Here is a 23,853-nt window from a genome sequence, read left to right as displayed (position 1 = left end):
CTCCTGCCACTGCAAATAAGCTCTAGATGCATGGGCCACCGTGTGCATCTGGCTTACATGGGTATTGGAGAAATGAACCTGGGTTCTTAGTCTTCCTAGGCAAGCACCTTAACCACTAAGCCATCTCTCCAGCCCTCTTTGTTGTTATTGTTGTTGTTGTTTTGAGGTAGGGTCTTCCTCTGTATAGCCCAGACTGTCCTGGAATTCACTATGAAGTCCCAGGCTAGCTTCATGCTCACAGCAGTCCTCCTACCTCTGCCTCCCAAGTGCTGGGATTAAAGGGGTGTGCCACCATGCCTGGCTAATTCCTTTTTTTAAAAATTTTTTTGTTTATTTTTATTTATTTATTTGAGAGTGACAGACAGACAGAAAGAATGGGTGCGCCAGGGCCTCCAGCCACTGCAAACAAACTCCAGATGCATACACCCCCTTGTGCATCTGGCTAATGTGGGTCCTGGAGAATTGAGCCTCGAACCGGGGTCCTTAGGCTTTACAGGCAAGCACTTAACTACTAAGCCATCTTTCCAGCCCTAATTCCTTTTTTAAAAAGTATTTGTTTATTTGCAAGGGGAGAGAGAGAGGGAGAGGATGGATGCACTAAGGGCTCTTGCTCCTGCAAATGAAGTCTGCATGTATGCACCACTTTGTGCATCTGGCTTTACGTGGATACTGGGGACTCAGACCCAGACTGGCAGGCTTTGGAAGCAAGCACCTTTAACCACTGAGCAATCTTTTCAGTTTCCTTTGATTCTTTCTCCCATAATATATAACTACTTCCCCTCCCCAATGAAAGACTAGAGGTGTATTCTTTTTAAAAAATATTTTCGGGGCTGGAGAGATGGCTTAGCGGTTAAGCACTTGCCTGTGAAGCCTAAGGACCCTGGTTCGAGGCTCGGTTCCCCAGATCCCACGTTAGCCAGATGCACAAGGGGGCGCACGCGTCTGGAGTTCGTTTGCAGAGGCTGGAAGCCCTGGCGCGCCCATTCTCTCTCTCTCCCTCTATCTGTCTTTCTCTCTGTGTCTGTGGTTCTCAAATAAATAAATTAAAAAAAAAATATTTTCGGGGCTGAAGAGATGGCTTAACAGTTAAGGCGTTTGCCTGCAAAGCCAAAGGATACCCGTTCAGTTCTCCAGGACCCATGTAACCCAGATGCACAAGAGGACACATGCATCTGGAGTTCATTTACAGTGGCTAGATGCCCTGGTGTGCCCGTTCTCTCTCCCTCTTTCTCTCTCTCAAATAAACAAATAAAATATACTTTTAAAAAATTTCTCATGTCAGGCATAGTGGCATATGTCTTTAATCCCAGCAATGGGAAGGCAGTGGTAGGAGAATCGCTGTGAGTTCAAGGCTGAAAATACAGAGTGAGCTCCAGGTCAGTCTGGGTTATAGTGAGACCCTACCTTGAAAAAATAAACCATATATATGGACACACCAGGGCCTCCTGCCACTGTATATGAAATCCAGATACACATACCTGTTTGTGTATCTGACTTTATGTGGGCACTTTGGAATTGAACCTAGGCTGGCAGGCTTTGTAATAAAGTGCCTTTAAAAAAGAGAGAGGCTGGAGAAATGGCTCAGTGGTTAAGGCGCTTGCCTGCGAAACCAAGTTCAGTTCTCCAGTATCCATGTGAGCCAGATGCACCTGGTGGCAAATGCATCTGGAATGGAATGTATTTTCAGTGGCTAGAGGCCCAAGCAAGCCCATTCTCTATCTCTCTCAAATAAATAAATAAATAAACAAAATAAAATATTATAGTTGGGCATGGTAGTGCATGCCTTTAATCCCAGCACTCAGGAGACAGAGGTAGGAGAATCTCGAGGCCATCCTGAAACTACATAGTGAATTCCAGGTCAGCCTGGGCTAGAGTGAGACCCTATTTCAAATTAATTAATTAATTAAAATAAAATATTATAAAAAGAGAGAGAGCCAAGTGTGCTAGTGCACACCTTTAATCCCAGCACTTGGGAGGCAAAGGTAGGAAGATTGCTGTGAGTTTGAGGCCACCCTGAGACTACATAGTGAATTCCAGGTCAGCCTGGGTTAACGTGAGACCCTACCTTGAAAAACCAAAAACATAAATAAAAATAAAATAAAGTGCCTTTAACCTCTAAACCATTTCCCCAAGCCCTGGAGGTTTATTCTGGATAGATATTGAGCCTAAGGGACTCTAAACATAGGTGGGAGCTACAAACTGAAAAACAGGAGGCTTATCTGCATGGTGCCTGAGCTCATTTCTCCCACCTGATTCTGGCTCCACTGCATCAACTTCTTATAATTACTTCACTCCTTAATAACATTAAGTATTTACTATTTACCAGGCACCATTCTGAGCACATGACAGGTATTAACTCATTTAATTCTCTTAATGATCTTATGGAGATGTGTAAACTTGCTGCCAGAGTGCTGACAACTGAGTGGAAAGGAGCTGGAGGCCTCATGGTTGAGTGTGTGAATCTCAGTGCCAGCCTTCTGAGAGATGTTAAACTCAAGGAACTCTACCCTGAGTCATAGCAAACCAAAAAACATTCTTAAACTCCTTATAGGCTGCAGTCACTACTTACCTATTCTTGGGTTGGCAGCCCCTCCAAAATGATAAGAAATGGGGAGCAGAAGCCAGGCATGGTGGTGCATGCCTTTTATCACAGCACTTGGGAGGCAGAGGTAGGATTGCTGTGAGTTCAAGGCCACCCTGAGACTGCATAGTGAATTTCAGGTCAGCCTGGGTTAGAGCAAGACCCGACCTTGGAAAACCAAAAAAGAAAAAAGAAATAGGGAACAGGAGGAAGAGAGCTGCCATCCTACTAATGGTTTAAGAAGGAAATTTGGGGCTTAGCAGTTAAGGCACTTGCCTGCACTGCCAAAGGATCCACGTTTGATTCCTCAGGACCCACGTAAGTCAGATACACAAGGTGGCACATGCATCTGGAGTTAATTTGCAGTGGCTAGAGGCCCTGGTGTGTCCATTCTCTCTCTCTCTCTCTTTCTCTCTATTTATCTGCCCCTCTCTCTGTCTCTCAAACAAATTTTTAAAGAAGGAAATTTGGCTAGGCCTCTTGCTGCTGCTCATGAACTCCAGATGCTAGGCATGGTGACGCATGTAATCCCAGCACTTGGGAGGTGGAGGCAGGAGGATCATGAGCTCATCATACTCCTCAGCTATGTAATAAGTTCAAGGCCAGCCTGGGCCATATCAGACCCTGTCTCAAACCTGCCCTACCCTTACAAAAATAAAATATAAAAATAAAAGAAAGGGAATCTTGCCCATGACAATACATAACAGCTGGCCATTATTTCATAGCTAAGAGCTCCCACTTTTTTGTTTTGCTTATATGATACAAAACATACAGCTTTTGTAAAGGTAGGGTCATAAGCTGGGTATAGTGGCTCATGTCTTTAATCCCAGCACTAGGAACCTCAGGTAGGAGGATTGTCATGAGTTTGAGGCTAGGCTGGGTTACAGTGAGACCCTGCCTCAAAAATGAGGGCTGAGGCTGGAGAGATGGCTCAGCAGTTCAGTGCACTTCCTGCACAGGCATGAGGGTCTGAGGAGGCCTGAGACCACCGGAGTTCAAATCACCAGATCCCACATAAACAGCTGGCTGTGGCCATGAGTGGCCTATAACTCTAGTCCCATAAGGAATAGAGACCAGAGAATTGTTGGGGGTGTTCTCAAACTCTGGAATCCAAACAAAACCACGCCAAAGAGTGTTGGAACAGGTCATCAGATATTCTGCTCTGGCCAAAGGCAAGCACCCCACACCACAGACAGGAAAGAGCAGAGTTCCATACTATACCACATCATATATACACACACACACACTATATACTTAAATTTTTTTGTTCCTTTTTATTTATTTATTTAAGGGCAACAGAGAGAGAAAGAGGCAGAGAGAGAGAGAGAGAATGGGCGTGCCAGGGCCTCCAGCCACTATAAACAAACTCCAGATGAATGCACCCCCTTGTGCATCTAGCTAATGTGGGTCCTGGGGAATAGAGCTTCAAACCGGGGTCCTTAGGCTTCACAGGCAGGTGCTTAACCACTAAGCCATCTCTCCAGCCCAACACACTATATATTTAAAAAGGATCGGGCTGGAGAGATGGTTTAGTGGTTAGGGTATATTTTAAAAGGAGCATAGTGGATTTGCAACTTTTTTTAAAGACATTGATTAGAGGCTCCTAGAAAAAGCTGAAAGGCTAGATAGATAGTTCTATCAGTTCAACAATACTTGTGTTGATGTACAAGCTAAATAAAAACAAAGCAAGCATGCTTTAAAAAAGAAAAAGTCCTTGGAGGCAAAAGTAGGTGGCCCAAGATGCTATCTATTATCAGAAGGTCTAAGGGTGAGTGAGGGCATGAAAATTGCCAGCATTGTTTCTCTCAGTACATGGAACATTTAAATCTTTCCAGTTTCCTGCCTTGTTCCAGAAGACAAGTGTTAACAGGCCATTCTCCTGGCATTAAGCTTGCAATAAAGATTCTAGCAAGACATGTGATTTGTCCAGAGAGTTAAACATGCAACCTTGCATGGTGTTTAGAGGCTTATTATGACCTATCTCAACCTTCCCATTTTCAAAATGATATCTCCCTTTTGAGTCATTAATCCTAAATATACATGTGCGCGTGTGTACGTGCGTGAATGTGTGTCTGCTGTCGTTCATTCAGAGGTGTTTCTACTTAAGGTGGTTAATCCAAGCTCAGTAAAAATGATGCTGACCAAATTAATTCCATGAAAAGGTTAGTTGTTAGCCAAATGCTATATAAAATGTTATGTATGAACAATCTTAAGCCTGTAAAAATATTTAATGCTTTAAAAATAGAGTGCATCATTTGTATAGCTTGATGGGACACTGGCTTCTAAGTAAAGCTGAACATCTATTTCCCCATTTATTTCCTCTAAGAATTAGATTGTCAGCTGGGCGTGGTGGTGCACACCTTTAATCCCAGCGCTTGGGAGGCAGAGGTAGGAGGATCGCCATGAGTTCGAGGCCACCCTGAGACTACATAGTTAATTCCAGGTTAGCCTGAGCTAAAGTGAGACCGTACATCAAAAAAAAAAAAAAAAGAAGAAGAAGAAGAAGAATTAGGGCTGGAGAGATGGCTTAGCGGTTAAGCGCTTGCCTGTGAAGCCTAAGGACCCCGGTTCGAGGCTCGGTTCCCCAGGTCCCACGTTAGCCAGATGCACAAGGGGGCGCACACGTCTGGAGTTCGTTTACAGAGGCTGGAAGCCCTGGCGCGCCCATTCTCTCTCTCTCCCTCTATCTGTCTTTCTCTCTGTGTCTGTCACTCTCAAATAAATAAATAATTAAAAAAAAAAAAGAAGAAGAAGAATTAGATTGTCAAAAATGCGGAGGGAACCTCCTTAAGAGATACCACATGAGGTGGTCAAAAAGTCAACAAGTCATAGTTTTTTAAATGGAGTTTATTAATTTTTTTTTGAGGTGAGCCCAAAAGATTGTCTTTTTTTTTTTCATGTGAGAGTAAGAGAGAGAGAGAGAATTGGCATGCCAAGGCCTCAGCCACTGCAGTCGAACTCCAGATGTGTGTACCCCCTTTGTGCACATGTGCAACCTTGTACGCTTGCATCACTGCATGTCTGACTTACGTGGAATCAGGAGTCTAACATGAGTCCTAAGGCTTTGCAGGCAAGTACCTTAACTGCTAAGCCATCTTTCCAGCCCTATTTATTTTTAAATATTTATTTATTTGCAATGAAATTGAGCAGAATATACAGAGGTTTCTCATATATCCCCTGTACCCACATACCCATGGTCTCCCCATCACGCCACCAGTGATACCTGTTACAATTTTGTTGTTCTAGGGCTGAAACCTTTCCATATGCTAGGCTAGCATCCTGACATGGTGGCTCGTGCCTTTAGTCCTAGCATTTGGGAGGGTAAGATAGAAGGAAAGTTGTGAGTTCAAGGACAGCTTGGGCTAAGAGTGAGTTCCAGGTGAGCCTGGGCTACAGTGAAACATTGTCTCAAAAAAGAGAGGTGGGTGGCTGGAGAGGTGGCTTAGGGGGTAACATACTTGCCTGCAAAGGACCCAGGTGTGATTCCCTAGTATCCACATGAGCCAGATGGACAAGTTGGCACATGTGTCTGAAATTTGTTTGCAGTGGCTAGAGGTCCTAGAGCACCCATTCTCTTTCTCTATCTGCCTCTTTCGCTGTCTCAAATAAATAAATAAATAATTTAAAAAATACCTTGTGCTAGACCAGTAGTTCATCAGTGAACTCCCCTAAGCCCTTGTATTGTAATTGGTGAATCTACATGAATACATCATTATTACCCAAAGTCTGTGGTTTACGTCAGGGTTCACTGGATTTTGTATAGATGATGGGCTTGGACAAATGCTTAATTGCCATGTGTGTGAGACTCAGGTGAAACTCAGTGAATCTCTTGTAAACATCCTCTGTACCCTACCTACGCATCTCTCCCTCTCCCCACCCCTGGGGCAACCATTGTCTTTTACTGTCTCCATACTTTTGCCTTTTCCAAACTGCCATATAGCTGGATCAGAAACCATGTAGCCTTTCATTTGGGCTGCTTTGACATACAAATATGCCTTCTTATTAATAATATTTGTGTCTTCTTCTGGTTTGTCACTTTGAATGCCAAGCAATCTTTCCATTGTCTTGATGAAAAAGCTTAACTGTTCACTTTATGGACTTGGGTGTTATTTCCAAGTTTTGGCAATTATTTTATTTATTTATTTATTTTTTGAGTTAGGGTCTCACTCTGGTCCAGGCTGACCTGGAATTAACTCTGTCATCTCAGGGTGGCCTTGAACTCACGGTGATCCTCCTACCTCTGCCTCCCGAGTGCTGGGATTAAAGGCGTGCGCCACCACGCCCGGCTTGGCAATTATTTTTGTTCAATTAATTTTTCTTTCTTTCTTCCTTTCTTTCTTTTTTTTTTTTTTTTTTTTTTTTGGTTTTTCAAGGTAGAGTTTCACTCTGGCTGACCTGGAATTCACTAGGTAGTCTCAAGGTGGCCTCAAATTACCTCTCTGCTTCTAAGTGTTGAGATTAAAGGTGTGTGCTACCATGCCTGGCTAAAAAAAAAAAAAAAATTTTTTTTTTTTCAGTTTTTCAAAGTAGGATCTCACTCTAGCCCAGGCTGGCCTCAAACTCACAGTAATCCTCCTACCTCTGCATGTCTGCCTCCCAAGTGCTGGGATTAAAGGCATGCACCACCATGCCCAACTTTTATTATTATTATTATTTATTTAGAGACAAAGAGGGAGATAGAGAGAATGGGCATGCCAGGGCCTCTACCCACTGCAAACAAACTCCAGATTCATGTGACAGCTTGTACCTCTGTCTTATGTGGGTACTGGAGAATGGAACCTGAGTCCTTAGGTTTCACAGGCAAACACCTTAACCACTAAGCCACCAGCCCTCCTTCTTTCTTTCCTTTTTCTTTTTCTTTTTTTGTTTGTTTTTTGAGGTAGGGTCTCACTCTAGCCCAGGCTGACCTGGAATTCACTATTGAGTCTCAGGGTAGCCTCAAACTCACGGCAATCCTCCTACCTCTGCCTCCCGAGTGCTGGGATTAAAGGCATGCGCCATCACGCCTGGCTCTTTTTTTTTAAGTAAGGTCTCACTCTAGCTTAGTTTCCTAGAACTCACTCTGTACCCAGGCTTGCCTCAGACCCGTCTCAGTATCATTAGTGCAGGTTTAAAGGTGTGAGCCACCACCTCTGGCAAGTTTTGGCAGTTATATAACTAGAGCTACTATAAACAACGATGTACAGGTCTTTTGTGGACATAAATTCTCAACTTCTTTTTTTTTGACAATTTCCATAATTGTTGACAATAACTCATGGTAATTCCCTCCCTCCCCCTGCTTTCCCCTTTGCAAATCTACTCTCCATCATACCACTTCCCTCTCTCAAATCAATCTCTCTTTTATTTTGATGTCATGATCTTTTCCTCCTATTTTGATGATATTATGTAGGTAGTGTCAGGCACTGTGAGGTCATGGATATCCAGGCCATTCTGTGTCTGGAGGAGCATGTTGTAAGGAGTCCTACCCTTCCTTTGGTAAGTTATCAACTCCTTTTAAAAAATATCAAAGCTGGGCATGGTGGCGCATGCCTTTAATCCCGGCACTCAGGAGGCAGAGGTAGGAGGATTGTGTGAATTCAAGGCCACCCTGAGATGATGACAGAGTTAATTCCAGGTCAGCCTGGACCAGAGTGAGACCCTATCTTGAAAAACCAAAAAAAAAAAAAAAAAAAAAAAAATCAAGTATAGGGGCTAGAGAGATGGCTTAGCAGTTAAGATGTTTGCCTGCAAAGCCAAAGGACTTCAGTTCAATTCCCCAGGACCCACGTAAGCCAGATGAACAAGGTGGCGCATACATCTGGAGTTTGTTTGCAGTGGCTGCAGGCACTGGCATGCCCATTGTCTCTCGCTGCCTCTTTATCTCTCACTTTCTCAAAGAGAGAAAGAAGGAAAGAAGGAAGGAAGGAAGGAAGGAAGGAAGGAAGGAAGGAAGGAAGGAAGGAAGGAAGGAAGGAAAATTTATTTAAAAAATCAAATATAGGGCTGGAGAGATGGCTTAGCGGTTAAGCGCTTGCCTGTGAAGCCTAAGGACTCCGGTTCGAGGCTCGGTTCCCCAGGTCCCACATTAGCCAGATGCACAAGGGGGCGCACGCGTCTGGAGTTCGTTTGCAGAGGCTGGAAGCCCTGGCGCGCCCATTCTCTCTCTCTCCCTCTATCTGTCTTTCTCTCTGTGTCTGTCACTCTCAAATAAATAAATTTAAAAAAAATTAAAAATAAATATAAAAATAAAAAATCAAATATAGGGCTGGAGAGATGGCTTAGTGGTTAAGGCACTTGCATAAATAATAACAAATAAAAATAAAACTATGAATTATAATAACTGGAATGTATGGAGAGGGAGGAAGAGAAAGATTTTAAAGAGGTGGGGATCTTGGGGCTAGAGTTGTAGATTAGTAATAATAGAGCACTTGCCTAACATGCACAAGGCTTTGAGTTCAAGCCCCAGCCCCAGGCAGGCAAAAATGTTGGATTCATTGGTGCGCCCTTGTGTGTGGTAGAGGTGGAAGCAGGGGGATCAGGTATTAAGACCATCCTCAGCTGCATAGTTTAAGGCAATATTAGTCTAGTAAGACCCCCATCTGAAGAAAAAAAGAGAGGAGTAAAGAGGAGAGGAGGAGAAAGAGAGGAAAGGAGGAGGGAAGAGAAAGGAAGAGAGGTTGGCTCTGAATTCCTAGGCTCAGGTGATCCTCCTGCCTTAACCTTAACCTTGGGATAATTGAGACTGCCTGTATAGGCCATTATGTTAGTGTATTTACTTTTTTTGTTGTTGTTGTTGTTTTTGTTTTTCCAAGGTAGGGTTTTACTCTAGCTCAGGCTGACCTGGAATTCACTATGGAGTCTCAGGGTGGCCTCAAACTCATGGCGATCCTCCTACCTCTGCCTCCCAAGTGCTAGGATTAAAGGTGTGCACCACCACGCCCAGCTCTCATCAGTATTTTTTAAAAGTATATTTTATTTGCTTATTTATTTTGAGAGAAAGAGGCAGAGAGAGAGAATGGGTGCGCCACGGCCTCCAGCTGCTGCAAACGAACTCCAGATATGTGTGCCCCCTTGTGCATCTGCCTTACATGGGTCCTGGAGAGTCGAACCAGGATCCTTCGGCTTTGCAAGCAAACTCCTGAACTGCTAAGCCATCTCTCCAGCCCCTCATCAGTATTTTTAAAAACTGTTTATTCATTAGAGAGAGAGAGAGAGAGAGAGAGAGAAAATGATAGCAAACCAGGGTCTGTGGCATTTGAACCATCTGGCTTTCATGGATAGAGAGGAATAGAACCCAGGCAAGCAAGCATCTTTAATTGCTCAGCCATCTGTCCAACCCCTTTGTTTGTATTTGATGTCAGAGTTCTGAATTTTGGCCTTCTAAATAGCTGTACCATGTTATCTCACTTATGTTTTAATTTGTGTTTCCCTTGTAACATTGGATGCAGAACATCTTTCTATATGGTTGTTTGACATCATGTGTTATACTTTGGTAAGATGGCTGTTCAGGTCTTTTGTCCTAAGTGCTGGGATTAAAGGTATGCGCCATCACACCCGGCTTGTACATTTTAAAATCAGGATGCTTTTTTGTTCAAGGTATGTTCTCACTCTAGCTCAGGCTGACCTGGAGTTCACTTTGTAGTCCCAGGCTGGCCTTGAACTCACAGTACTCCTCCTACCTGTACCTCCCAAGCCCTGGGACTAAAAGTGTGTGCCACCACGCCCGGCTGGGGTTGCTTTGTTATTGTTGAGTTTTAAGACTTCTTTGAATATTGTGGATAATAATCCCTTATCAAAGACATTTTTGGGGGCTGGAGAGATGGCTTAGCGGTTAAGCGCTTGCCTGTGAAGCCTAAGGACCCCGGTTCGAGGCTCGGTTCCCCAGGTCCCACGTTAGCCAGATGCACAAGGGGGCGCACGCGTCTGGAGTTCGTTTGCAGAGGCTGGAAGCCCTGGCGCGCCCATTCTCTCTCTCTCCCTCTATCTGTCTTTCTCTCTGTGTCTGTCGCCCTCAAATAAATAAATAAATAATTAAAAAAATAAAAAATTTTAAAAAAAGACATTTTTTGCATCTATTTTCTGCCACTGTACGACTTTTCTTTATATTTCCTTGACAGTGTCCTTCACAGAACAGAAATGTTTCCTTTTGTGAAACATGAAGTCCAGCCGGTTCTTTCTTTGCGGGATGTGTTTTTGGTGTTCTTTCAGAAAGAAAAAGAAAGAAAGAAAGAATTTCCAAACCCTGTATCATCTAGATTTTTTTTTTCCTGTGTTACCTTCTAGGAGTTTTGTTGTTTCATATTTTACACTGTAATCTCTATTCCATTTGAACCAATTTACAAATAATTTTCATTGAAATTTATGAACAGTAGAAAAATTGGATGACTATGTTAAAGTATCTGGGAAAGTATAAATAAACTTTCTTCTTTTAAAAATATTTTATTCAGTGCTGGAGAGATGGCTTAACAGTTAAGGTGCTTCGCCTGCAAAACCAAAAGACCCAAGTGCCCTTCCCCAGGTCTCATGTAAGCCAGGTGCACAGGGTTTGCAGTGGCTGGTGGCCCTGGTGCACCCATTCTCTCTCAAATAAATAAAAAATAAAACAAACCAAAAATATTTTATCCATTTTAAACTATTTGCTAAGCATGGGAGCACACACCTTTAATCCCAACACTTGAGAGGCAGAGGTAGGAGGACCACCTTGAGTTCAAGGCTACCCTGAGACTAGACAGTGAATTCCAGGTCAGCCTGGGCAAAAGCAAGATCCTATCTTGAAAAACCACACACAAAAATCATTGTTTATGGGAGCTGGAGAGATTGCTTAATGGTTAAGGCACTTGCCTGCAATGTCTGATGATCTGGGCTTGATTCTGTAGAATCCATATGAAGCTAGATGAACAAAGTGGTGCATACATCTGGAGTTCATTATTTATTTATTTCTTTTTATTTTTCGAGGTAGGGTCTCACTCTAGCCCAGGCTGACCTGGAATTCACTATGGAGTCTCAGGGTGGCCTCGAACTCATGGCAATCCTCCTACCTCTGCCTCCCAAGTGCTGGGATTAAAGGCATGTACCATCATGCTTGGCTTTCTCTCATGTTTTTCTTTTTTAAATTATCTATTTATTTATTTATTTGAGAGAGAGAAAAATACAGATAGAGAGAAACAGAATGAGCACACCAGAAAGAACTCCAGATGCATGCTCCACCTTGTGCATCTGGCTTTATGTGGGTACTGGGGAAATTGAACCTGGATCCTTTGGCTTTGCTGGTGAGTGCCTTAACCACTGAGCAATCTCTCTAGCCCTCTCTCATATTTAAAAAAAAATGTTTTTAAATTTACTTGTGAACCCAGAGAGAGAGAATGGTTGTGCTAGGGCCTCTTGCCACCAAAAACGAACTCCAGATGAATGCAATACTCTGCACCTGGCCTTATGTAGGGGCTGGGGAATTGAACCCAGGCTGGCAGGTTTGCAAGCAAGTGCCTTTAGCCACTGAGCCATCTTCCCAGCCCCAAAGATAGGGTCTTGGTGTATAGCCCAGTCTACTCTCAAACTTGAGATCTTCCTGTCTTTGCCTCTTGAGTGCTTGAATGACAGGAATGTGCTGCCACATCACACTTAAATCTCAGATTCATTTTATAATGGCCAACCTCAAATAGTTGGTATTAGGATTTAGATCATGGTCAGGGGAAAGGTGGTGTACTCCCGTCATCACAACACTTGAGAGATGGAAGCAGGCTGATCAGAATTTCAAGATGATACTCAGTTACATAGTGAGCCTAGCCTGAGCTACATGAGACCCTGTTGCAAAAAAAGAGAGAATTGAGATTATGTATGTAAAACACTTAAAAACCTGTAGGTTGCTAAGCTCATGGAGTTGCTGGGTGGGATAGTTAGCTTAGAGAGGGCATGAGAGTTCCATCCATGCACTACTCCCCATGCCTTGTCCTCTCCATCTCTTCATTTGGCTGTCACTATGTTCAAATATCCTTTGTTGGAGCTGGAGAGATGGCTCAGCGGTTAAGACGCTTGCCTGCAAAGCCCAATTACCTGGGTTCGGTTTCCTAGTACCCACATAAAGCTAGATGCACAAAGTGGTGAATTCATCTGGTGTGCCAATTTTCTCTATTTCACTTCTCTCTATCTCTCTCTGATTGCAAACAGATAAATAAATTAATTAACTTTTTTAAAGAATCCTTTATAATAAATTGATAAATATAAAACAAAAACCCATGCTGCACCCTTTTTAAATTTTTTAAAATTATTTATTTATTTGAGAAAAGGAAAGAGGGAGAGAGAGACACAGAGAGAGAATGGGCACTCCAGGGCTTCCAGCCACTGCAAACGAACTTTAGATGCATGCACCACGTTTTACATCTGGCTTATGTGGGGCCTGGGGAATTGAACCGAGGTCCTTTGGCTTTGTAGGCAAGTGCCTTAACCACTAAGCCATCTCTGCAGCCCCTCTACTCTTTTTGCTACACAGTAGCGTTGTTACTGCTCTCGCAAGGTTGATGATGAAGATGATGGTTATGTTGGTGTATGAGGTGTGGCTTTACTTTTTTTTGCTTAACTCCTCACTGATTCTAATTTCACTTCTTGTAGGTAGTGGACTTCGTAGCAGCAACACTGCAGAGAGCATGTGCAAGCCTGGCGCAGGAGGCTGAGACTGCGGTGGAATCACAGACACTGAGCATGTCCATGGGGCTGGTGGCTGTCATGCTAGGAGGAGCTGTTCAGGTGAGTTTTAGGTATGAGCTAAACATGAATGGATTAGGAAATAGAGACCAAAATACCTGCTGTTCCACTTTCATACCCTTGTGAATGGATGCTATACATAGGAGAACCAGAATGAACAAGTTGTTAATAAGAATTATCTCCAAAGTGGAGGGCAAGTGTACCACTTCCACTCTTTCCTGAGGAGACTTCATTATCAGAAGGGCCTATTAAAAGCTTGTGTGAAAATATCTAGCATTGGATTTTTGTTGTTGTTGTTGTTGTTGTTTGTTTTTGTTTTTTTGAGGTAGAGTCTCACTCTAGCCCAGGCAGACCTAGAACTCACTATGTAGTCCCAGGCTGGCCTCAAATTCATGGTGATCCTTCTACTTCAGCCTCCCAAGTGCTGGGATTAAAGGTTGTGCCACCACACCTGGTTTGGAGATATATATACACATACATACATACATACATACATATGTATATGTATATGTATATGTATATGTATATATATGTATATATGTATGTATGTATATATATTTTGTTATTGTTTGTTTGTTTGTTCTTTTTGTTTTTTGAGGTAGGGTCTCACTCTGGCCCAGGCTGACCTGAATTTCACTATGTATTCTCAGGATAGCCTTGAACTCACAGTGATCCTTCTACCTCTGCCTCTGGAGTGGTGGGCTTAAAGGCATGCGCCACAATGTCCCGCTTTTTTTTTTTTTTTCTTGAGGTAGAGTCTCCCTCTAGCCCAGGCTGACCTGGAATTCACCATGTAGTCTCAGGGTGATCTCAAACCGTGATCCTCCTACCTCTGCCTCCTGAGTACTGGGACTAAAGGTGTGTCCCATTCCCCACTCTTTAAAAAAATAAATAAATAAAATATATATGTGTGTGTGTGTGTATAATTTATTTATTTATTTATTTGGCAGAGAAAGAGGGAGAGAGAGAATGGGTGCGCCATGGCATCCAGCCACTGCAGACAAACTCCAGACACATGCACAAGGGAATGCATCTGGCTAACGTGGGTCCTAGGGAATTGAACCTGGGTCCTTTGGCTTTACAGGCAAACACCTTAACCACTAAGCCATCTCTCCAGCCCCTCACTCCCTTTATTTTTTATGAGACAGGATCTCATGTAGTATAGGCTGGCCTCAAACTTGCAATGTATTCAAGGATTAGCTTGAACTTCTGATCCTTCTGCCTCTACTTGCCATGTGCTGAGATTGCAGGCATGTGCCACCACATCTAGTTCAGCATGTCTTTTGCATAGTTTATAGTTGTTAATTTATTTCTTCAAATATTACTTATTGCATACCTACCACACGCTAGATATGTGAGGATACAGCAAAGGGCAGGACAGACTGACCCTCATAATACTTCAAGTCTGATAAGACAGTTACATACCAAATGACATCAGGAACTATGTTTAGAATTGAATGAAAAGCCTCAAAAAAAATCAAAGGATACTGAGAGAACATAACATCTAACCTAGGTTGAGAGGGTCTCCAGTGAGCAAATGTGAGTTGAAGCTGAATCTTGAAGGATAAATAGGGCATGTGCAGAGCAGAAGGAGGAAGCCCTTCCAATTAACGGACCATAAGTTAAAAGAGGGAAGAGCTTAATATATTTGAGACACTAGAAGGCTAATAAAATTAGCTGAATTTTGAGACGGGGAATGGATAGGCAGGGGCTAGAGTAAGGGAGTGACTGGTGAATTGGATACCACTTAAGTCAGGAGACTGCAAGAAAGTAGCATCGTCTTAGTGAGGGCATTTGAAAATCCAAACTGGGTGCTGGAGAGATGGCGTAGTGGTTAAGGTGTTTGCCTACAAAGCTTGAGGACCCAGGTTTGATCCCCTAGTCCCCACATGAGCCAGATGCACAAGGTGGTGCATGTGTCTGGAGTTTGTTTGCAGTGGTTGGAGGCCCTGGTGCTCACATTCTCTCTATCTGCCTCATTTTACAAAAAGGAAGGAAGGAAAGAAAGAAAAGAAAGAGGGCTGGAGAGATGGCTTAGCGGTTAAGCGCTTGCCTGTGAAGCCTAAGGACCCTGGTTCGAGGCTCGGTTCCCCAGGTCCCACGTTAGCCAGATGCACAAGGGGGCGCACGCGTCTGGAGTTCATTTGCAGAGGCTGGAAACCCTGGCGCACCCATTCTCTCTCTCCCTCTATCTGTCTTTCTCTCTGTGTCTGTCACTCTCAAATAAATAAATAAATAATTTAAAAAAAAAAAGAAAAGAAAGAAAATCCAAAATGAAGCTGGCCTGATCAGTGCCCAGAGCTGTGAATAGGAAACCCTCTGAGAATGAATTTTTTTGACTTTGAAGATGCAAGTCTGATTTGATTCTTATAGGTTAGAATTTGCTTTTCCCTAACCTGTCCTGTGTGTGTGTGTGTGTTGCCGGGGTCAAACCTTAGGCCTTGCACATAGAAGGCAAACCCTTTCCCACTGAGCTATATCTCTAACATTGTAGCATGGCTGTAAGAAGGAGGGTTTAGCAGGGCTGACTGTCAATGTGAAGCCCATTTTTTTCAATAGATTTACTTAGAATTCCTAATTTAATATTTTCTATCTCATTTGAAAAAAAGATGTTTGGCTAAGCTTCTAGACTGGAGCCATTTTAGATCTATCAAGGAAAAGGGTCACAGATGGAAGAGCTTCAGTTGGATTGTTATTCACTTTGTTGGACCATTATTTGTTTTTATGATGGAATATTAGTTTGCATAGTTTTTTGTTTATTTGTTTGTTTTTGGTTTTCAAGGTAGGGTCTCATTCTAGCCCAGGATGACCTAGAATTCATTCTGTAGTCTCAGGGTGGCCTTGAACTCACGGCAGTCCTCCTACCTTAGTCTCCCAGGTGCTGGGATTCAAGTTATGTACCACCACACCTGGCAATTTGTGTAGTTTTTTTTTTTTTAATTTTTATTAACATTTTCCATGATTATAAAATATATCCCATGGTAATTCCCTCCCTCCCCACCCCCACACTTTCCCATTTGAAATTCCATTCTCCATCATATTACCTCCCCATTACAATCATTGTAATTACATATGTACAATATCAACCTATTAAGTATCCTCCTCCCTTCCTTTCTCCACCTTTATGTCTCCTTTTCAACTTACTGGCCTCTGCTACTAAATATTTTCATTCTCACGCAGAAGCCCAGTCATCTGTAGCTAGGATCCATATATGAGAGAGAACATGTGGCGCTTGGCTTTCTGGGCCTGGGTTACCTGACTTAGTATAATCCTTTCCAGGTCCATCCATTTTTCTGCAAATTTCATAACTTCATTTTTCTTTACCGCTGAGTAGAACTCCATTGTATAAATGTGCCACATCTTCATTATCCACTCATCTGTTGAGGGACATCTAGGCTGGTTCCATTTCCCAGCTATTATAAATTGAGCAGCAATAAACATGGTTGACCATGTACTTCTAAGGAAATGAGGTGAGTCCTTTGGATATATGCCTAGGAGCGCTATAGCTGGGTCATATGGTAGATCAATCTCTAGCTGTTTTAGGAACCTCCACACTGTTTTCCACAATGGCTGGATCAGATTGCATTCCCACCAGCAGTGTAGAAGGGTTCCTTTTTTTCCACATCCCCGCCAACATTTATGATCATTTGTTTTCATGATGGTGGCCAATCTGACAGGAGTGAGATGGAATCTCAATGTAGTTTTAATCTGCATTTCCCTGATGACTAGTGACGTAGAACATTTTTTTAGATGCTTATATGCCATTCGTATTTCTTCCTTTGAGAACTCTCTATTTAGCTCCATAGCCCATTTTTTGATTGGCTTGTTTGATTCCTTATTCTTTAACTTTTTGAGTTCTTTGTATATCCTAGATATTAATCCTCTATCAGATATATAGCTGGCGAAGATTTTTTCCCATTCTGTAGGTTGCCTCTTTGCTTTTTTCACTGTGTCCTTTGCGGTGCAAAATCTTTGTAATTTCATTAGGTCCCAGTGGTTAATCTGTGGTTTTATTGCCTGAGCAATTGGGGTTGTATTCAGAAAGTCTTTGCCAAGACCAATATGTTGAAGGGTTTCCCCTACTTTTTCCTCTAGCAGTTTCAAAGTTTCCAGTCTGATGTTAAGGTCTTTAATCCATTTGGACTTAATTCTTGTGCATGGCGAGAGAGAAGAATCTATTTTCATCCTTCTGCAGATATATATCCAGTTTTCAAAACACCATTTGCTGAAGAGGCTGTCTCTTCTCCAATGAGTATTTTTGGCATTTTTATCGAATATCAGGTGGCTATAGCTACTTGGGCTTACATCTGGGTCCTCTATTCTGTTCCACTGATCTACATGTCTGTTTTTGTGCCAGTACCATGCTGTTTTTGTTACTATGGCTCTGTAGAATAGGTTAAAATCAGGTATGGTGATACCACCAGCCTCTTTTTTGTTGCTCAGTATTATTTTAGATATTCGAGGTTTTTTGTGATTCCAAATGAATTTTTGGTTTGTTTTTTCTATTTCCATGAAGAAAGCCTTTGGAATTTTGATAGGGATTGCATTAAATGTGTAGATTGCTTTTGGTAAGATTGCCATTTGCACGATATTGATTCTTCCAAGCCAGGAACAAGGGATGTTTCTCCACTTTCTAGTATCTTCTGCAATTTCTCGCTTGAGTGTTTTAAAGTTCTCATTGTATAGATTCTTTACTTCCTTGGTTAGGTTTATTCCAAGATATTTTATTTTTTTTGATGCATTTGTGAATGGGAGTGATTCTCTGATTTCATCCTCTGTGTGTTTGTTGTTAGCATATATGAAGGCTACTGATTTCTGTGTATTTATTTTGTATCCTGCTACATTGCTGTAGGTTTTGATCAGCTCTAACAGCTTGCTAGTAGAGTCTTTAGGGTCCTTTATGTATAGAATCATGTCATCTGCAAATAATGATAACTTGATTTCTTCCTTTCCAATTTGTATCCCTTTTATGTGTGTCTCTTGCCTTATTGCTATGGCTATGGCTTCCAAAACTATATTAAATAAAAGTGGGGACAGTGGACACCCTTGTCTTGTTCCTGATTTTAGTGGAAAAGCTTCCAGTTTTTCCCCATTTAGTAATATGTTGGCTGGAGGCTTGTCATAAATAGCCTTTATTATATTGAGATATGTTCCTTCTATTCCCAGTCTCTGTAGGACTTTTATCATGAAGGGATGTTGGATTTTGTCAAATGCTTTCTCTGCGTCTAATGAGATGATCATGTGATTTTTGTCCTTCAACCCGTTTATGTAATGTATTACATTTATAGATTTGCGTATGTTGAACCATCCCTGCATCTCTGGGATAAAGCCTACTTGGTCAGGGTGAATGACCTGGCAATTTGTGTAGTTTTTTTTTCAAAAATATTTTAAAAGAAGCTGGGTGTGGTGGCACATGCCTTTAATCCCAGCACTCAGGAGGCAGAGGTAGGAGGATCACCATGAGTTCAAGGCCATCCAGAGAATAGAGAGTGAATTCCAGGTCAGCCTAGACTAGGGTGAGACCCTACCTTGAAAAACAAACAAACAAACAAACAAACAAAAAATATATATATATTTATATACATATATATATATATATTTTTTAATAGGACTAGAGAGATCGCTTAGTGGTTAAGGCACTTGCTTGCAAAGCCTAGGAATACAGATTCGATTCCCTAGTGCCCATGTAAGCCAGATGCACAATGTGGCACATGTGTCTGGAGTTCATTTGCAGTGGCTAGAGGCCCAATAATGCCCATTTGCTTTATCTGCCTCTTCCTCTCTCCCTCTCTCAAATAAATAAATGAACCATTAAAATATTATTTATTTATTTATTTATTTATTTATTTATTTATTTATTTATTTGAGAGAAAGGGAGAGATGATGGGCACACCAGGGCCTCTAGCTACTGCAAACAAACTCCAGATGCATGTGCCTCTTGGTGCATCTATCTGGCTTAATGTGGGTACTGGGGAATTGAACTCCAGTCATTATGTTTTTGTATGCAAGCCCCTGAACCACTGAGCAGTCTCTCCAGCCCTCATAGTTGTTTTTTTTTTTTTTTTTTTTTTTTTGCTTCTTAGTTAACACTTCAAACTATAGCCTACAGAAATCTCCTTTTCCCTTTTAGAAGCCCATTGTTGGAGGCTGGCTGGGTACATTGTCAAGTACTGAGAAGCTACCTGGCTGCTATAACCTTGCAGCCCTTGTCTGTCCCTGCCCACCTGTGAGTGCCTGTGAGCCATCCTGACTCACTCACTACATCCTGGGTTCTTCTGACTTTGCAGTTTGTTAAGTGAACATAAACACGTCACCCCTTTACTTTTGCCCTAGATTTCTTTCTTTTTTTTTTGTTTGATTCATGTATTTATAAGCGGCTTCTTAGTAATGCAAGGTTTTGTCTTTGTGTTTGCAAAAAAAAAAGTCATGATTATGAATTATGGTATTAGTTAACTATTGTCACGCTAAAGTCTTTGCTTTAGAACATCATGGTGTACCCATCTCCTGTTAGGAGTCATTGTTTTGGCTAATGAAACAGAACCTAACAGCAACTGGCCTTCTTTTCTATCCTTTCTAATTTATGTAATTAAGGTGATTATTAAAGTATCGTGTCTGGGAAGAAGAGTTAATTTGGAGAAAGTGTAGGTTTAAGGTTGCTAACAAGACGACTGTAATTCCAAACTCATTTTCTAAATTTCAGGGTTGGTCATCAGTAAAAGTATTATGTTGGTAAGTCTTCCATGTCCCCTGTGGAAGCAACTTCTGTTTGATGTTCCGAGAGCCATGGGTCCTTTAAAGCCCTGTTGTATGAAACTCAGCTGACCATCCTTGACCTTCTCTAGGAAAAACTGAAACTGTATTGTTCCAGGGAGGCAGCAGAGACTCCTAATGCTTAAGCTTAGATGTTGTTGGGGTTGGGTTCCTTTACTGGGAGATGTGCATCTCTTCTCTATAGGGGTACAAACCCTTTGCTTGCTCTTATCCCACACTGTGTAGGTCTTTGACCCCCCCTCAGGCTAGTGTTTATAAACTCTTCAGTAAAAAAGTGGCCCTGGGGCGGGAGAGTTGGCTCAGTGGTTAAGGCACTTGCCTACAAATCCTAACAACCTGGGTTTGATTCCCCAGTACCCACGTAAAGCTAGATGCACAAAGTGGTGAATGCATCTGAAGTTCGTTTCTAGCAGCTGGGGGCCCTGGAGTGCCCATTCTCTCTCTGTCTCCCTCTCTGTCTCTGTCTCTCTCTCTCTCTCTGTGTTTTAGTTGTAGCTGACAGGTATCAGAATGATAGCAGTCACTAAGAGTTGCATGGAATAGTGTGGCAGGCAACCTAGATTTGCTACAGAAAAGGGAAAGAGAAGAGAGAGCAGAGCTGCTGAAATCTTTCATTCTAGAGTGAATGGGCTCACTCCACATCTGTGCTAGATGGCTGTCTTTCCTTTTTCACCTGGCTGGAGTTGGGCACTCTATGAACTTTCTAGCCATTATATAGAACTTGAGTCTTCCTTAACTACTGTTCCCCTCAAGCAGCCTCGTTCAGGGGTTTCCTGCTTTCTGCCATTGTTAATAAGCCTGCCAGAGCATGTAGTAAACATTTTTGGGTGGTTAGACAAATAACAGGAGGAATTTTTTTAAAAAAGGAAAAGTTTATTTCTAACTGAGGAGGCATACATTTTTCTAAATGCTTTGCAAAGAGCCCCGGTTTTCAAATGCTGAAAAGCCTCCTCTCTCATAATAAGCACTGTCAGACTGTGGCACACCCGTGGGTGTGTTGCAAGTATTAGTCGTGTGTTGTTGGGGTAAGGGCAAGCGACACTTGCTGTTTTCACAGATGTCTTTTATTTTCATCCTCTAAGTAACCCAGACTTTTCTCCAACTTTCCCTAAAGTGGTGGGGCATCTTTCAACCACTTATATGTACATGGCTCACTGCCTAAAAGAGCCCTTACTGGGAAACTACAATGCTTTCAGTTATGCAACTTTTTTTTTTTTTTTCAATGTAGGATCTCACTCTCACTCTAGCTCAGGCTGACTTCGAAATCACAGAAATCCTATTTCTGCCTCCCGAGTGCTGGGTTAAAGGTGTGTGCCACCACGCCCAGTTTACACCTTTTATTTAAGTGCTAGTGGAGAACCCAGGACCTTGCATGTGCTGACATGGTATTCTACTCGTCCTCCATACCTACAGGACCAAGTTTTTCTTTTCTTTCTTTTTTTTTTTGAAGTAGGGTCTCACTCTGGCCCAGGCTGACCTGGAATTCACTATGTAGTCTCAGGGTGGCCTCAAACTCAAGACAGTCCCCCTACCTCTGCCTCCCGAGTACTGGGATTAATGGCCTGCGCCACCACGCCCAGCAACCAAGTTGTTTTGTTTTTGTTTTGTTTTTCGAGGTAGGGTCTCTCTAGCCCAGGCTGACCTGGAATTCACTATGTGATCTCAATATGGTCTCAAACTCATGGCGATACACCTACCTCTGTCTCCTGCGTGCTAGGATTAAAGGTGTGTGCCGCCATGCCTGGCTTTAAAATATTTATTTATTTGCAAGGAGACAGAGAGAGTGAGAGAGAAAATATGGGCATGCCAGGGCCTCCTGCCTTTGCAGGTGAACTCCAGGCGTATGCACCACCTTGTGCATCTGGCTTACATGGGTACTAGAAAATCAAACGTGGGTCCCTTAGTCTTTGCAGGCAAGTGCCTTAGCGGCTAAGGCATCTCTCCAGCCCTCTGTATCATTTTTTAAAGTTCAACTTTTTTAAAAGCTTTATTTTTATTTATTTATTAGACACAGAGGGAAAGAGAAAGAGAAAGTGAGAATGGGCATGCCAGGGCCTGTAGCCACTGCAAATGAACTCCATATGCAAGTGTCACCATGTGCATCTGGCTTACGTGGGACCTGAAGAATCAAACCTAGGTCCTTAGGCTTTGCAGATATGTGCCTTAACCACTAAGCCATCTCTCCAGCCCTAAAAATACAACTTTTAAAAATTTTCATTTATTTGCATGTGTAGGAGGAGCACACCAGGGTATCTTGCCGCTGCTGCAAATGAATAACAGACTCATGTACCACTTTTGACTTTTGCCTTCTGAAAAATTGAACCCTGGGCCAGCAGGTTTTGCAAGCAAGCTTCCTTAACTGCTAAGCCATCTCTCCAGCCCCATTTTTATTTTCTTTTAAGGCAGGGGCTTACTCTAGCCTAGGCTGGGCCAGAACTTTCTCTGTAACCCAGGCTAGCTTTGAAGTCATGGAGCTCTTCCTACCTTAGCCTCCTGAGTGATGGGACTGTATATATAAGTCATCATGCCTGGCCTAGAGCTTTATATATATATTTTTTTTCTTTAAAACTTTTTTTATTAACAACTTCCATGATTATAAAAAATACCCTGTGGTAATTCCTTCTCTCCCCCCACTTTCCCCTTTGAAACTCCACTCTCCATCGTATCCCCTCCCCCTCTCAATCAGTCTCTCTTTTATTTTGGTATTATCATATTTTCCTCCTATTATGATGGTCTTGTGTAGGTAGTGTCAGGCACTGTGAGGACATGGATATCCAGGCCATTTTGTCTGGGGGGAGCACGTTGTAAGGAGTCCTACCCTTCCTTTGGCTCTTACATTGTTTCTGCCATGGACCCTATATTAGTCAGGGTTCTCTAGAGGAATAGAATTGCTAGAATGAATTATATTAAAAAGGGAATTTATTGGATTAGCTTACAGTAGTCCAATAGCAATTGCAGGCCCGAGAATCACCGAACCTGGTAGCTGCTCAGTCCACGTGGCCAGAAGCCTCAGCAGTCCCAACCCGGCACTGCAGATGGTGCCGGAAAGCCTAGAGGCTTCCTGAGGAACCGCTGGGTTTCGATCCACGTGGGTCTTCAGTTGATGTTGGTCTTTAGTCCGTACTGGTCTTCAATCCACGCTAGAAGGTAGGGAGCAGCTCCGGCAGCCAAATGGGAGGAAGGAAGGAAAAAAGGGAACTCTTCTACCCAGAGCTTCCTTATATCAAGTCCCTCTCTGAGCGGGACTGCCCACTCTGGGGGAAGGGCTCACCCTGGGAGAAAGACCTCCTCCTTTAGTTGATCCTTCCAAGAAGCAGCCTGTGGATTACTGAAAGATCAAGTTGACAACACCTTAACTATCACAAGTCCACCCCTTGTCAACTTGGCATCAAATCATGTCTCCTTACATCATACTTAATTTCCAAATGAAAACAGTAACAAGCTCATAATTCCTCCTAACATCGCATAACTATCCCACGTACAACCGGAACCGCAAAATCTTCCTCCCAACACAAGCTTAGTCTCTAGTACAATGGGTCTAATATAAATTCAACAGTTAGTTAATGATATAATCTTAATATTGGTGTAGATACAAACACTCTGTGTTCAAGGCAGGACAGAAGCATTGCAATCACAGTCCTCGTTTCTGTAACTGGTCACGTGGCCTTAGCTGGTATTTGTAACTGCCTTCTTCTACTCCCCATTCTGTATTCCCTCCACCTTCAGCAAGCACCTCGGCAGGTCTTGGTTCTTTACCTGGAGGGGTAACCCATACCTTCATTCCTGAAGGATCTGGGCCATTTATCACACTTCTTCTATTGGGT

The 23,853-nt window shown here is 42.5% G+C and overlaps 1 protein-coding gene across 3 annotated transcripts in view; it reads left to right on the top strand.

The window, feature by feature from the left end:
* Positions 1-23,853, top strand: part of Tango6 (transport and golgi organization 6 homolog) — a 250,673-nt gene that overhangs the window by 66,657 nt on the left and 160,163 nt on the right. For all 3 annotated transcript variants that reach the window (XM_045161723.1, XM_004661659.2, XR_006639598.1), the window contains one exon: positions 13,166-13,300. In XM_045161723.1, coding sequence (XP_045017658.1) covers positions 13,166-13,300 — 135 coding nt within the window. The remainder of the gene's footprint in view (positions 1-13,165; positions 13,301-23,853) is intronic.

This window comes from Jaculus jaculus, chromosome 1 (genome assembly GCF_020740685.1).
Source record: "Jaculus jaculus isolate mJacJac1 chromosome 1, mJacJac1.mat.Y.cur, whole genome shotgun sequence".
NCBI lineage: Eukaryota > Metazoa > Chordata > Mammalia > Rodentia > Dipodidae > Jaculus > Jaculus jaculus.
The sequence above is the reverse complement of the archived record's forward strand: the minus strand, read 5'-3'. Positions and strand labels throughout refer to the sequence as shown.